Genomic DNA, 15158 nt, shown 5'->3' with positions numbered 1-15158 from the left:
CCACAACATTAGTGCTTTCCAGTGATGAAGCATAGAGAGCACCAGCTGCACCTGCACTGTCAAAGCTTCGGGCCATGGGTAATTAATTGGACATAACCAATTTTGCAACTGCACAGGCACAAGCTCAAATGAATGGATCAGAGGGAAATTGATTAGCATAAACACAAATTGGGAAGTAAGATAAGAAATACTGATGGAGAATTATTGTGCAAAATGTGTTCATTCAATATCCTCTGCGTGTTTTAAGAGAAGATTTAAAGGTGCACTTTGTAACTGTTGTTGCTTTGTCTAGAATGTCCCGGTATGGTATTACATGTATTAATCTTGCGTTTTCTCAGTAATATGGGGTTTAATTGACTTAAAAAAGTGAGTGGGCTTACCTCTCCACAGAGCTGACATCTAACTTGGCCCTGCTGTCTCTGTATAGACAAGTAAGTGAGTAAGTGTAATGCCATACTGTGGAACATTCCAGGCAACATCTCCACAGAGAGAAGCTGGTGATGGACCCTCCACCAGACAAGTTGCACAGTGCACCTTCAAGTTAATAAAAATCAAAGTGTGATTTTTCTAACAAGCATTGAAACTGCCATCAGATTAGTGGTTTTTATGTTATAGGCTCTGGATAATTTTAAACACATCCAAGAGAATTAACTATTATGAAAACACTGAAATATGAACTAGAAACTAATACAAGAATAACATGTTTCAGAACGCATTTGTTGAACTACAGGATTAGCAGGATTTATGAGGCATTATATTCTGTTGTTTGCAGAGGAAATTACATTGCTGAGATAATTGCTGTCCTTTCTGATTTGCTAATTCCGACCATTCTAACTGAGATTTTAATTTGTTTGAGATTTATGTTGCAGTTCTTGAATTGCACTGTTCCCAGACACACGTTTTTAGGTGGGGAACATTCATGGTACATTCATTACCTGGGCAGTTAGACCACAGTTAGGGAGGACAAACCAGAAGGAAAGATAAACATACAAAAGGCCGATGGTCTTGCATGTATTTACAAGGAGAAATGAAGAGCAACCAGTTCACCTCACAAGCATGCCTTTGACAAGTGAGTGAGATTGAGTGTTTCAGCCTAAGAAACTATAACCCACTAAATGATGTTTGACTAATCCTTATAAGACTGAGGACCATTTCAATTACATGTTACAACTTATTACTGCACATCTTGTTCCATACCTATCAGTAGTCTTGTCTTTTTACAGCTGGTGAGTGAGCAACAAGAGAGCCGTCCCCTCCTCAGCCCCTCCATCGATGATTTCCTCTGTGAGACCAAGTGTGATGGAGTCTCCCGCCCCGTCACTTCCAACACTGCCGGTAAAGAAATATTTGTTTCTTGTTTTTTCCACAATTCTCATCTTTAGGTACATAAAGGGTGTGGTAGATTAGCCTGCTATTTTCAATCAAACATGGTTAAAAGTAACCTTGCACTGCAAGATGGATTCTTGCGATATTTGTGAGTTCACAAACTCACAAGAATCCATCCACTGACATAGTCTTGTGGTTTGATTCAAAGATTAAAATATTAGTCATGACGTTACACATTCTCCCATCATTTTCAGCAAGAGCTGCTCCAGATCGATAAATGTGTAGAATTCAATTCAGAGTGATTCACATATTAATCCAGTTTGAGCCAGGTTAGGTTAAAAGAACCACTTACACATTTAATGTAGTTTATCATTGTACTTCCTTATTGAACATCCATAGCAACCATACTGTAAAATGGACCAACGCTTGTCTAATGTACTGTGATACATACCACAGGTGCTATCACCAAACAAATCAATTAGAAAATCATAAAAATCTGTTATATGAACTTAAACACGAAGATTTCTACTGACACATTTCAATCTTGACTCTTCCACATGAGCTGTTGATGATCTTTTCTCGGCTGATTTGGTGAAACAGATTGCGACCGAGGGCATGCATCACTTCAGAACTGGACACTAACTGTGCTGATTCAGGCGGCAAAGTGTCGGCCAATAATGTGAAGCCTTCTGTCTCCACAAAGTTCATGGATCCTCAAAATGGAAAAACACTCTTGTACATGCATTATATTTCACCATAACAAAACTTATGGAATTTGAAGCTTTTAAATGTGCATGATGAAACATTTCTGGTGAGGGTTTGCATTGATTGCTTGTCTCCATGGAGATGTTTTGGAAAATCACTTTCATACATGCATTATACTTTACCATATTAAAAGTATTGAATTTGATGCTTTGAAGATGTTATTGCTTTGACTGGAATATTCCACAGTATATCATTGCACTTATTGATCTTACATACTATATCCAATTATGACACAAGTTTTATTGTTTTATTACTCAAAAATATCTTGAAAAACACATTCTTATGTCAGGTTTGTACAATCAGTGGCTCCAAAATAGATTCAGAGTCAGGAAGAAGTTTAAAGCAGATTTAATAAATCCAAAGCGAAGGTACAAAATCACAGTCCACATAGGTATTTGCATGATTTAAAAATAAAACAATTAGGAAAAAAGGGGAGCAAATGGGACATGATGAGACATGCATTTTACTGTGAGTGTAGTCGCCTCTCTACAGATCTGAGCCATAACATGGCCTGGTATGGCACGTGCTTGTTTCCATGGAGATAGATTGAAGTGCTTCCCTGCATGAATGATTCTGCCCATATTATCACATGGGGATGAGATATGATTGACAGATTTGCACTGAGATGGAATTAACAAGAAAATCAATAGTATGAAATGAAACCTCAGCTCAGAGAAGGCATAAAACATGTTATGGGCCCCAACATACACTCTTACACATGCATTAATTACTCCTCTAGCTGATCTACTCCTTTTAAGTGTCACGCTTTTGGGGGGCTGGGAAAAGGACTTCAAAAAAGCCCATTACATAAACATAGCAACCAGGCTTCCCCATGCAACATAGTGATGTAGATTCAGCCTCATTATCGGGTCTCTCTTCTCTGCAACTGCATCCAATTGGCTTCAAAGTCTTTGTTTTTCATTGTCAGCGTTTCTCAGTGCACTTGGGATGTCGGGGCACTTTTCTCTCTCAAGCAGCCCAGTCAGAATCCATAAAAAGTGTACATTATTGTGATAAGTTGTCTTGGGGATCACCTTCGCTTTAAACCTGTTTTAAACTATTTTCAATAACATTATACGGTACAATTTTAGTTGCCTATACATTACATACATACATGAATTGCTAGGATATAAGTAAATCGGCAGTTTGTTTTAGACTTGACATTTAAGGCAATCTCTCTGAATCACGATCACATGACACAACTGTTTTTTGCAGCTCTTTTAAAATATCTGAAAAGAAATTGTAAAAGCAAGTATATATAGCTTTCAATTTTGGGGGGATTGCCTGATAATGTTAATAACCTTCGACAATATTTTTAGGCAAAATGTAGGACTGATTTTGAGAATTCTCCCAAACTATGTATTATAAAATGTGTTAGTTTTCCCACAGAGTTATAGAGTAATGCTGACATTGTGCAGTGCTCTCTTGTTATGCTCTTAAATTCAGCTAAGCACTGCTAAGGACTTTTGTGGAAAAAATAGTAGTATTATGTATAAAATAAAGTTTAACTGAGTAACTTCTCATGGCCAAACTTTTCTCCTCTGAAACACAAGTTATTATCTCCATCACAAGAGTCAAGGGCACTGAACAACTCAACATCATTTACCTTTTATGTTGAACCTGCTTCAATACTTTTCTATGCTAAAACTCTTCAGGCACCTCCCCAAGAGTGTGCATCCTTGATTTGTAATTGTGCCTGTCATCTAAAGAGCACCAGGCAGGGAAAGCAAGCGCACCCTCTAATTACTCTGAGATTTGAGTCAACAAATGCTCCCGGTTGGTTGTCATGAAACAGCGGCGTGCCAATTATGCAGTCATTCACTAGTTTGAAGCTCACAAAAACACAGTGAGGGACCAAGAAAAAATCTGGTTTAGAAAAAGTATCTTTAAGTGTGTTTTTTGTTCATTTGTGACTGAGCTAAATTCCAACTTATAATGAATTCTTCCTTAGCGGGTTTAGTCTAGGTTGTGCATATATTAATTAGAGTTGCCTGTAATATTGCAGCAAAATGAGAAAATGCATCATAGAGTGACAGGAAACAATGGCACCTCACAGCTGGCAGTAACACAAATTGCTGACTCAGTTGAAACCACAAAGCTAACACACTGAGAAAAAAAATCATTGTGATAATTTTAGGTGCAAAATTAAGGATTTCAGTTCAATCTATATTCCAAAAGGTTTATACAAAAATAGACTACAGTGTTTTAATTTGGCAGTTAATATCAAATTAGCTTTAAACGTGCACTGCGAAACTTTTCTGGTGGAGGGTCCGTCACCTGCTTGTCTCCATAGAGATGTTATTGCGTTGCCTGGAATGTTTCATGGTACATTAAACATATCCATATAGCATTTACTCATTAAGTGTGTTTCTATTAGTGCTGTCATGCGATTAAAAAAATTGAGAGATTAATTAATTATGATCTGTAATTAATTAATCTAATTAATCTCATTTTAATCTCACCTAAAAATTGTTGAGAAAAGCCTTCAATTTGAGGTATTTTCATTTAAATTCATTATTACATTATTGTGGCAGATCAAAAGCCTAATATAGATTTAAAAAAGTGACTTTATAAAGTCATTTATTGTTTAACAAATCTCTCCAATTTGGCTGTTGAGCCCAAGTCTCCATGAATAAGAAACTGTTGTAAAGTAGCAAAGACGAGGAAATCTGAACATAATAACTTTTGTGTACTTAAAGACAATAAAAAGTCCAGTCTTTCCTTAACCATATTAAAAATATTATTGATAGAGAAATATATATGAGATCACTGGTTTTAGTCCTGGTGTTAGTTCTGGTTTAGTCCTGGTTTAGACCTGGTTTAGTCCTGGTGTTAGTCCTGGTGTTAGTCCTGGTTTAGTCCTGGTTTAGACCTGGTTTAGACCTGGTTTAGTCCTGGTTTAGTCCTGGTTTTAGTTCTGGTTTTAGTTCTGGTTTTAGTCCTGGTTTAGTCCTGGTTTAGACCTGGTTTAGACCTGGTTTTAGTTCTGGTTTTAGTTCTGGTTTAGTCCTGGTTTAGTCCTGGTTTTAGTCTTGGTGTTAGTTCTGGTTTAGAGGCGCACAGGAGGAAGCGCGGTTGACGCCGCGTACGCGAGAAAACACGATCCACACGCGGCTCATGGGAGCACGTCGGTGTCCGCGCAGTAACCACGGAAGGAAACGTGGTCCGCGCGTTCTCAGGGTAATGACGATGATGAAGGTGTGTGTTTGTTTGTGTGTGTGTTTGTGTGTGTTTGTGTGCGTGTCCCCTCATGTGGCAGGTCACTATAGGACAGTAGTGCAGAGATCATGAGCCTATGCAGGTTGTTTTCAGGCGATATTATATTTGTTATTTTCTTTTATATTTCACGTCGGGAGAATAATTTCCAAGACACGAATGTGTTTTTACCTGTGCACTGCTGCCTCTGTTCTACTGGCTCTTCGACCTCGTCCATTGTGCGACTGATGCCGCCAACGTTAACATGACGTTTACATCGCTCTTACTGCGCGTGTTTTGTGTGGCTTTCCGGCAATGAGTGGAATTACCGAAATAAAAAATGTATGAATGTGTTTTGTGTGTGTGTGTTGTTGTCCCAACAACATAAAACAGGTTTTATAATAAAGAAACTCACATACAGAAACACTAAAGTTAGAGATTAAAAATGAGATTAACGTGATTAAAAAACATAACGCGCTAAATATGACTGTAATTAATTAATCGCAATTAACGCTATAATTTGACACCCCTAGTTTCTATTGCTCAAAAATACATTAATTCCTTCTGTGAGTAGGGATGCCTCTCCACAGATCTGAACTGTATTGTAGTAACCTGTGTCTCTCCCTTGTAAAAGATAGGTTTAATCTATACCGTGGAACATTCTAGACATTTCCATGGAGATAAGCAGGTGGCAGACCCTCCACAAAAATTGTTATGCAGTGCACCTTTAAAGACACAGTAACTTCCAGAGGTGGCACAGCACCTGCATGATTCCTAGAAAATAGAAAGTTTAAATTATACTTATCAACATAATGGAACATTCTCCATGGATATAGATACATTTTTGCCACAGTCTGTACAATTATAGCCAAAGGAACAACACATATTTTTTCTCTGAAAGAGTTAATGACTTGTCTCTCTCGTACAGTTTTGTCCTCTAGTCTGGACCTCTTGGATCTCAGTGAACCTGTCGAGCGAAGGCAGAGCAAAGACAAGAAGATTCCACTGGTCTCCCGTAGCAACAGTCACAAAAAAAACTCACACAGAAAGATAACCGACGAGACCGAGCTCATCCAGGTGGAGGTGGAGCAGACAGCGGTCGACGCGCGGACTCCAGAGAGGGCGTCGTTAGACTCAGGTTCAAACACACACTGTCCTTATTGTTCACACTTATAGGAGCTGTACTAGATTTTTGCCATTTCAAAACGTAAAGAACAGAAGTATGCAGTGGTCCAAAAGTTATTTCACAACAAAGAGGAGTAGAGCAGCGCTGTGCTCTGACTGTAAAGCTAACAACAACCAGCATGCTAACACACACTTCCTGAAAATAAAATGCTTTCTAATTAGATGCAGACAGCTAGTATCAGACTTATTTTGACTGGAAGAGCTGCTTGCAAAATATTACAAAATATGTTGCTCAAATACATGGGAAAAAAATCATGTACAGGGCATTAAAGCTCACTACCATTAATCTCCCTGCTTGTGCTCCCCGAGGCTCTAACAACTACGATTCCCATCATCCCCTGCAGGAATGACCCGGTACATGTACAAATAGGTCTGTCATTGTCTTAGCTAATACAAAAACAGTATGAAGATTATTTAACTGTTAATTATGATTGTATTAGCAAGTTGAAAAGGTTAAAGTCTTCAATGATAACAAAGTATGCACAGTCAGACCAAAGATAACATGAATAATTCATAGTACTGTGATGAATGAGTTGCAAAAAGGGGGCCAGATCATTTAGTACCCACTGGCTTTTCTTACTGTTTTGTACAAAGAGATTAAAATGAGACTTTAAAAAGCAAAGTACAAAATGATTACTTTAGCATTGATTGGAATTGCACATTGAAATGAGTTTTGCAAATTAGTATAATGCAATTCAAACACAAATGAATCATAAATTGCTTAAAATACAATTACAACATGCATAAGCCAAGTAAGGTCATACTAAAAACTTTTTGTTGTTTTTTTTATTAGTTACCATTGGGTCACAGCTCGACAAATGGGAGGAGCTTAACCCAAATGTGGAAAGAAATGGCAACAAGAAGTGGAAGCTGGAGAGACGGCGTTCTTCGAAAAATGCCTCCAATGAGTTTCTGTGGTAAGTTTGTTCCTCAAGCTACACAAGGTTAAAAAGAACTGTAATTTTAACACTGCAAACTATGATTTCTTATATAGGTCCATAGAGTGCAAAAATCAGATCGAACCACTGAATAAAAATGCACTGGAGTTAAATACCAAAGCAGATGCGGATTCTGCCCTTGCAAGTCAAGTAAGTATTCAGCAAGTTTGTAATGAGTTGCATTTGTGGTTCATTCCAGTTGTGATTAGATTAGCAATATATAGAGCCCATATTACACTATTTTCTATGTTTCTATGTTTCTGTGTATGTCACTATGTTGTTTCCTTCAAATATACTTGTGTTTTGGGTCGTTCATACATGTTTAATACACAAACCCTGCATATTTAAGATGGGTCGTGGGGGCAGCAGCCTAAGCAGGGACTCCCAGACTTCCTTCACCCCAGACACGTCCTCCAGCTCCTCCTGGGAGACCCCGAAGCATTCCCAGGACAGCCCAGTGACATAGTCCCTCCAGCGTGTCCTAGGTCTTCCCCGAGGCCTCCTCCCGGTGGGACATGTCTGGAACACTTCTGGAGGAAGGTGCCCAGGAGGCATCCAGAACAGATGCCCGAGCCAGCTCAGCTGGCTCCTCTCGACATGGAGGAGCAACGACTCTACTCCGAGCTACTCCCGCGTGAGTGAGCTCCTCACTCTATCTCTAAGGGAGCGCCCAGCCACCCTGCGGAGGAAACTCATTTTGGCCACCCAGCCACCCTGCGTAGGAATCTAAATTTGGCCACTTGTATCCGTGATCTTGTCCTTTCGGTCATTACCCAGAGCTCATGACCATAGGTGAGGGTAGGAACGAAGACTGACCGGTAAATCCCTCTTCACCACAACGGTCCGATACAGCGACCTCATCACTGCCAACACTGCACCGATCCGCCTGTCAATCTCACGTTCCATTCTCCCCTCACTCGTGAACAAGACCCTGAGATACTTGAACTCCTCCACTTGAGGCAGGGACTCTCCACTCACCCAGAGAGGGCAAACCACCTTTTTCCGGTCGAGAACCATGGCCTCAGACTTGGAAGAGCTGATCCTCATTCCAGCCGCTCCACTCTCGGCTGCAAACCGCCCCAGTGCACATTGCAGGTCCTGGTTTAATGAAGTCAACAGGACAACAACACAAATAGAAGAAATGAGATCCTGTGGTCCCCGAATCAGACCCCCTGTGGCCCCTGACTGTGCCTAGAAATTCTGTCCATAAAAACAATGAACAGAACCGGTGACAAAGGGCAGCCCTGGCGGAGTCCAACATGCATTGGCATGCATCTGACATACTGCCGGAAATGCGAACACAGCTCCTGCTCCGGTCATACAGGGACCGGACAGCCCTTAGCAAAGCATCGACAAGAGAGGCTGAGAACGAAGCCCACTCAAACTCCATGTACTCAATCTCCTCTGGAATCCGGCAGAAACCCTCCCGGAGGTGCGAGTTGAAAGTTCCTCTGACAGAGGATCTGCCAGACGTTCCCAACAGACCCTCACTACACGCTTGGACCTGCCAGGTCTTTCCGGCTTCCTCCTCCGCCAGCGAACCCAACTCACAACCAGGTGGTGATCAGTTGAGAGCTCAGCCCCTCTCTTCACCCAAGACATGCATCTGGAAGTCAGATGACACGACTACAAAATCAATCATCGACCTCCGGCCTAGAGCGTCCTGGTGCCACGTGCACTGATGAACACCCTTGTTCTCGAACATGGTGTTCATTATAGACAAACTGTGACTAGCAGAGAAGTCCAATAACAGAACACCGCTCGGGTTCAGATCAGGGAGGCTGTTCCTCTCAACCATGCCTCTCCGAGTAACACTGTTGTAGCCCACATGGGCGTTGAAGTACCCGAGTAGAACAACAGAGTCCCCGGTCTGTACACTGTCTAGTACCCCTCCCAGGGACTCCAAGAAGGCCGGGTATTCTGCACTGCTGTTTGGCCCGTAGGTCAACACCACAGTGAGAGACCTGTCCCTCAGGGTCAGGGACAGGCGGTGTTGGCCGCTGCTCCCCGCGGCCAACGCCAGAGAAACAGAGAGTCCAGTCCCTCTCAAGGAGTTGGGTTCCAGAGCCCAAGCTCTGCGTGGAGGTGAGGCCGACTATGTCTAGTCAGTAGTGCTCAACCTCCCGCACAAACTCCGGCTCCTTCGCTCCCAGCGAAGTGAAATTCCATGTCCCCAGAGCTAGTCTCCCTACCCGGAGATCTGGTCGTCGCGGTCCCCGCCTTAGACTGCTGCCCAGATCTCTCAGCACCGGCCCCTTATGGCTCCTCCCATCACTCGTTTGGGCTGTACCCGGTTGGGCCCCGTGGAGGAGGGCCACCAGGCGCTTGCCTTTGTGCGCCCACCCCATACCTGGCTCCAGGGTGGGGCCCCGGTGATGCCATTCCGGGCGACGTAACTGGCCTCTGAGTGGACATCTTCATAAAGGGCTTCTGAAACATTTTTCGTCTGACCCGTCCCCCAGGACCTGTTTGCCTTGGGTGACCCTACCAGGGGCACGAAGCCCCCGACAACATATCTCCCAGGGTCATTCGGACACTCAAACCCCTCTACCATGATAAGGTGTCGGTTCAATAATCATTTGGATAATTTCAGCCCTGGAATTTCCGATCTCTGCTAAACTAAAGATTAAAGATAGCTTTTAACTTGGAAACTACCGCTTCTTGACATCACAAGGTGGAACAGAGCACGCAGACATTACTCAAACATGTGTGAATGAAACATACCACAACTTCAGGTATGTTTTTGAGGAGGTAACTGTATTATAACATGACTCAAAGCTCATAAGAGTCAATTCTGTGTAATATGGGACCTTTAAAATGAAGATTCTGTTTTTTTTATATATATATATAAATTTGCTTTTTGCATTTTATACACATCAAGAAGCCTTAATATTTGAGAGATAACTGAAATATTTTGCTAAACAAATAGAAGAATCCCATTCACTCACACCCATATTAGATAACTGCATCATTATTTAAAAACATTGAAATTACTATTTTAATTTCATGGTCTCTGATGCAATTCTTTTAAAAACAAAGTAGTGTGTATATACGTTAAATGCCACTGAGCTATCACTTTGTTCTAACAAGTTTAATTCTTCCATTTCAGCTCAACAGACAGTATATTAGTGGACGACATGTAAGCCTCTCAATATGCATCCTTCCATACAGTATTATATTGAAAGACTTCTACATTTGCACCAGAAAAGTAGCATCACATCTCAATCTTCTTTATTCATTCATATTCAAATTACTGAAAACCAAAATAGATAATACGAGAACTGTTTGCACCTGTTGACTGCTTCTTTGTGGTGCTCAGAGGTCCAAATGTCAAGTGCTTTCCTTTCCAGTTGATGTCTCTGTGTAGATCTGCATTAGGGGTCTTGTTTCCTGATGCCATTATTAGATTAATAGGCTGTGAATTATTCAGCAGCTTTACTCTGAGCCCATTAGTGTTGATCCCACCAGGCCGGCTAAGCATACATCACCTTTTCAGCCCTCATATAAATAATAGATTCAGAATTAAACATGGCTGTCCAGGATGAAAGCAAGTTATTGGCAAACAAACAGGCATTTTGTTTCACTAAAGATTTACTACATGGTTCACGGACACAGACACTGAAAAGAGTGGATTTGGTTTCCTGAGTGATAGCAAGGTCCCTGCACATATAGGAGGAAGTTTGTAGATATATAGTAAAATGTAAGGCAATACCACCATAATGTCCATGACAACTGATCTCAGTATAAGCTGACAGTATATGATTTTCTAAAATTACCAAAAAAAAGTGAAATACATTTCCTGGGCCCATTAATAGCGAGATTAGGTAACCTCAATTAATCCTTCATAATGGCACGCTGTGAAGATGGGAATAATAGCTGGCCTTCATATGCTGAGCAGCCTCACAGGAGGAAGTCACTGACTCAACACAGAAGCAGTGGATTGCTCATTCTCTATAATGGTTTTGCTTGCCCTGGGATACGTATACCATTACTATAAGTCCTATGTCCAATCACATCCGAGCAGTGGTCATTTGAACCATTTACCCCTCACAGTTACTATGCAGGTGCTATTCACAATCACCAAACACCAGCACGTGTCTGTTCTGACTCACCATTATAGACACATACACATGGAAGGTGTGTTAGTCTTTTATGTGGGAGCCTGATTTTGCATGTGCAGGTGCACGGGATGAGTGGAGGATGTGCAGCATGGCGTTTGGATGAGGGCTAGGCTAAAGGGAAGCTAGCTGCTGATAGTGGTGAATCTATTGAGTTTCCAAAGCATGTCAGGGCTTTGTGAATGGAGGATATTTACTGAGAAAGCAGAGACAGCTGACCCTGCAGCTCTCCTGCCTGTCCCTCCCTCCCTCTGCGGGCTGTATGTGGCTAATGTCATGTGGCACTTATGTGTCCTCAGAACATTTGTCTGTTATCTGTTTATACTCATGTTTGTGCATATATGAACTGTGCCTGTTTGACAGGCTCGCCTCACTAAGGAGCAGCGCTGGGGCAGCGCCCTCCTGTCCAGACACCAGTCCCTGGAGGAGGAGTTTGAGAGAGCCAAGGCTGCGGTTGAGGTAAGCAAAGTGCTGCTTAGTGTGCCTCACATCCATCATCTGTGCATGCGCACTGTGGCCAGGTGTCACCTGAAACCAAGTAAGAGTATGAATGAGGACAGCTCAAAATACTGAGCTATTAGACCAGAATTTGAATGATCGTCTGACATAGGCACAATCGTTAAGCAGTGGTTTAAGCATTGGTGTCTCTTTTGTTTTACTTTTAAATGTTAATGACTTTTTGCAGTGCTCAATCTTTGGTGCTACCTGACACTATAAATATGTCCTACAAGCACACTGAAGTTCACAGTGAGGTTGACCTAGAAAAATAGTGCTTAAGACTTTCCACCAGATTACAAAGGGACAGTAGGCCACCACTGGCAGACATATCAAATATCAGAGGAGAAGGCACCCACTGTAACTGGATATGGCTTTCTTTATCAACATGTGTTGAGTTGTGAAATATTTCTAATGGTCATGTGTTAGCTAGGCACTAACCTGTTGTAAGGATCTCTACACCAACAGAGGAAAGGCCATTATTGCAGAAGAAATTACCATTTGGTTTTTTTTTTGTTTTTGGAAATTGGTGATTACAAATTCGCAAAATGAACACAGTGTGAAAAGTTAATTACACTGACCAAACAATAGAAAACATAGTGCGTTTGAAGCTTCTGTTCTGCTCCAGACTTTACTGTGGTACTCTTTTCTCATCTCTTTTTTTAGCCCTAAAATATTGAGCTTTGTAACAGTCCATAAATAATTAAAGGGAGCAAGAGAAGAATTGTAGCAGACTAGACAGAAGTATGGGTCTTTGACAGTTATACAGATGTTACATGATGTTACATGATCATGATCAGTGAATACATTTTTAGAATAAACCATAGTCCTAATGCACGGATCGACTGAATTAGTTCTAATGTCACATCTCACAACAAGATCAGATCCATTATAGGAGCTGTGCATATGCATACACCTCCATACTTAAGGAGCAAAATGGTGGCAGAAATAGTACAAAGAATATAATTAGCACCTAGCCTTTCTCACAGTCAGGCAAATCTAGACAAATGTGACACAGAGATGTCAGGAAAAGAGTTTAAAGGGCCCACATTACACAAAATGGACTCTTGTGAGATTTGAATCATGTTACAATGTTGTTACCTCCTGAAAAACATACTTAGAGTTGTGCTTCATTTCATTCACATATTTTTGAGTAATCCTTTAATCCTTTAAGTATTAATCTGTGTGCATCTCCAAAGTTCAAAATGCTCTATTCCACATTGTGATGTCATGAAGCTTTAGTTTTCAAGTTAGCATCTACCTTTTACCTTTAGTTAAGTAAAGATGGAAAATTCCAGGGCTGAAATGATCCAAATGAGTCTAGTGAAGGTGTATGGAGTTTAAAAACACAGTGGAGTATTTCTGGTATTACCACTTGACATCACAAGGTGGAGTCTTTTAAGTTTAAGAGAAAAAACAAACATGTAGAGTTTGTGTGAATTAACATGAATGAATGAAACAAAACACAACTTCAGGTACGTTTGTGATGAGGAAACAACATTATAACATAGGTCAGAAAATAGAGTAATATAGGCACTTTAAATGTAACTGTTTCCACAAAGTCCTCATTGCTCAGACTCTGCGATGTCTCCACAGAGTGCAAGATGGATAGTCTGCTGGATTTATGGGTATAGTCAGTGTATAGTGTCTACAACAAATGAGTAGAAGAACATCAATTACTCTTGGCCAGTGACAGTCAAAATGTTATTAAGCAAAGGACCACTGGGACAGTTAAGGGGTAATAATGTGGATTGGAGAAGCAGTGTTTTTGCAGCGAGTCGCACAAAATCAGTCCCTCAGTGGCAGTAAAGAATATTGGTCTGAGGATTCGCTGGATGTTGGAGCACCATTTTGTTGCCCAAAGGTTACACTGATATCAAGGTAATAAAATGTTCTTCTATTGTATGGGTTTAAATTTAGATTTCAGTTTTTAGGATATCAAATGAACTTGCAAATGAACTTGTGATGTTAGCCTATATTTAAGAGTAACAGAATAACAGTGTTGAAGTGCAGTCACATTGTATTATTATTATTGTGATATATATTTAGTCACAATTCCAGTCCATTGAAGAAGAGTTTTCTTCTATGAACTGTGTTCACTACTGTAAATTATCATAACTTTAAAATAACTTTGGCCTTAAAGTACATATGTCAAGTTAAACTGCAAATTTCACAGAAAAATGCTACTTCCTGTATTTTCAAATTTTTTTTATTTTTTATTTTTTTACATTTTGGTTCAACAGTTCTTCACAAACTGCCACAAACTAAATATTTACAGGTACAATCCCACCAAATGAACCTGTCGTTTGGATTTTAAAACTTTAATTTAAAAAATGTGTTTATTTATCATATCAGCAATGTCAAGGACTTGAGAGTTGAAACTAGTCAGGTCCGAGTCCTTGGTTCTCAAGTCCGAGTTGTAGTCCAGGTCCGCTTGTTTGAACCTCAAGTCGAGTCATGAGTTACTGCGCATGTCTGCAAAATACACATTGAATTCCAGTTTCTTACAGGTACCAAAATAAAAATAATGGTTCCATTCTTTAGATATAATTATGAAGAAGAGTATCTCTATTTAAAAAGTAAATTCGCTAATCTCTATAACCACTGTGCAACTGTCTAAATAAAACTTTACTATAGGGCCCACTTGAGTCTAAATTAATTAAGAACATGAAGTCATTGTCATAAATTAACCAGTGTTTGCTTGTTCTTGTAATCGCACAAGAATACGAGCATTATTATAGCTGGGCGCATTCTTGACAGCATCATAAAGGGTAATTTATTGCAGTGGGCATCTGTTTAGCATTTTATCAGTTTCAGCTTGACTCTGGCCTATTTTAGTCTGAGTGACCGCGGAAGTGGCCTACGCAGCACAACAGTGGGAGGTTCATTAACATTAAAGGCCAGGACAGCCCTGCTCTCCACATGAGTCAAGAGTTTGTCATGAGCTCGATCTGTGTCACTGGTAAATAAGGAGACTGGTAATTTAAGACTTCCAGGCTAAGTGGATAAGTTAGCTCCTGTACATGTGCTTACAGTCACATCATAATCAAACATTTAGGGAGGTTAAAAAATGTCATTGGACTTTCTATTTCTATTGTATTTGTCGCAGAAGATAATATTTAAATGGCCCATATCA

The 15158-nt window shown here is 40.5% G+C and overlaps 1 protein-coding gene across 3 annotated transcripts in view; it reads left to right on the top strand.

Annotated features, from left to right (window-relative positions):
• Window positions 1-15158, top strand: part of pex5la (peroxisomal biogenesis factor 5-like a) — a 70478-nt gene that overhangs the window by 43179 nt on the left and 12141 nt on the right. The window contains exons 3-8 of one of the 3 annotated variants that reach the window (XM_055164678.1): window positions 1224-1335; window positions 6215-6424; window positions 7265-7388; window positions 7466-7559; window positions 10519-10548; window positions 11891-11986. In XM_055164678.1, the coding sequence (XP_055020653.1) occupies window positions 1224-1335; window positions 6215-6424; window positions 7265-7388; window positions 7466-7559; window positions 10519-10548; window positions 11891-11986 (666 nt within the window). The remainder of the gene's footprint in view (window positions 1-1223; window positions 1336-6214; window positions 6425-7264; window positions 7389-7465; window positions 7560-10518; window positions 10549-11890; window positions 11987-15158) is intronic. The other 2 variants (XM_055164679.1, XM_020924637.2) reach the window with 2 other exon arrangements.

Source organism: Boleophthalmus pectinirostris, unplaced genomic scaffold, assembly GCF_026225935.1.
Source record: "Boleophthalmus pectinirostris isolate CB_2022bp ecotype Guang Dong unplaced genomic scaffold, ASM2622593v1 HiC_scaffold_7, whole genome shotgun sequence".
NCBI classification, from domain to species: domain Eukaryota; kingdom Metazoa; phylum Chordata; class Actinopteri; order Gobiiformes; family Gobiidae; genus Boleophthalmus; species Boleophthalmus pectinirostris.
Note: the sequence above shows the minus strand (reverse complement) of the source record. Positions and strands in the feature narration are given on the sequence as shown.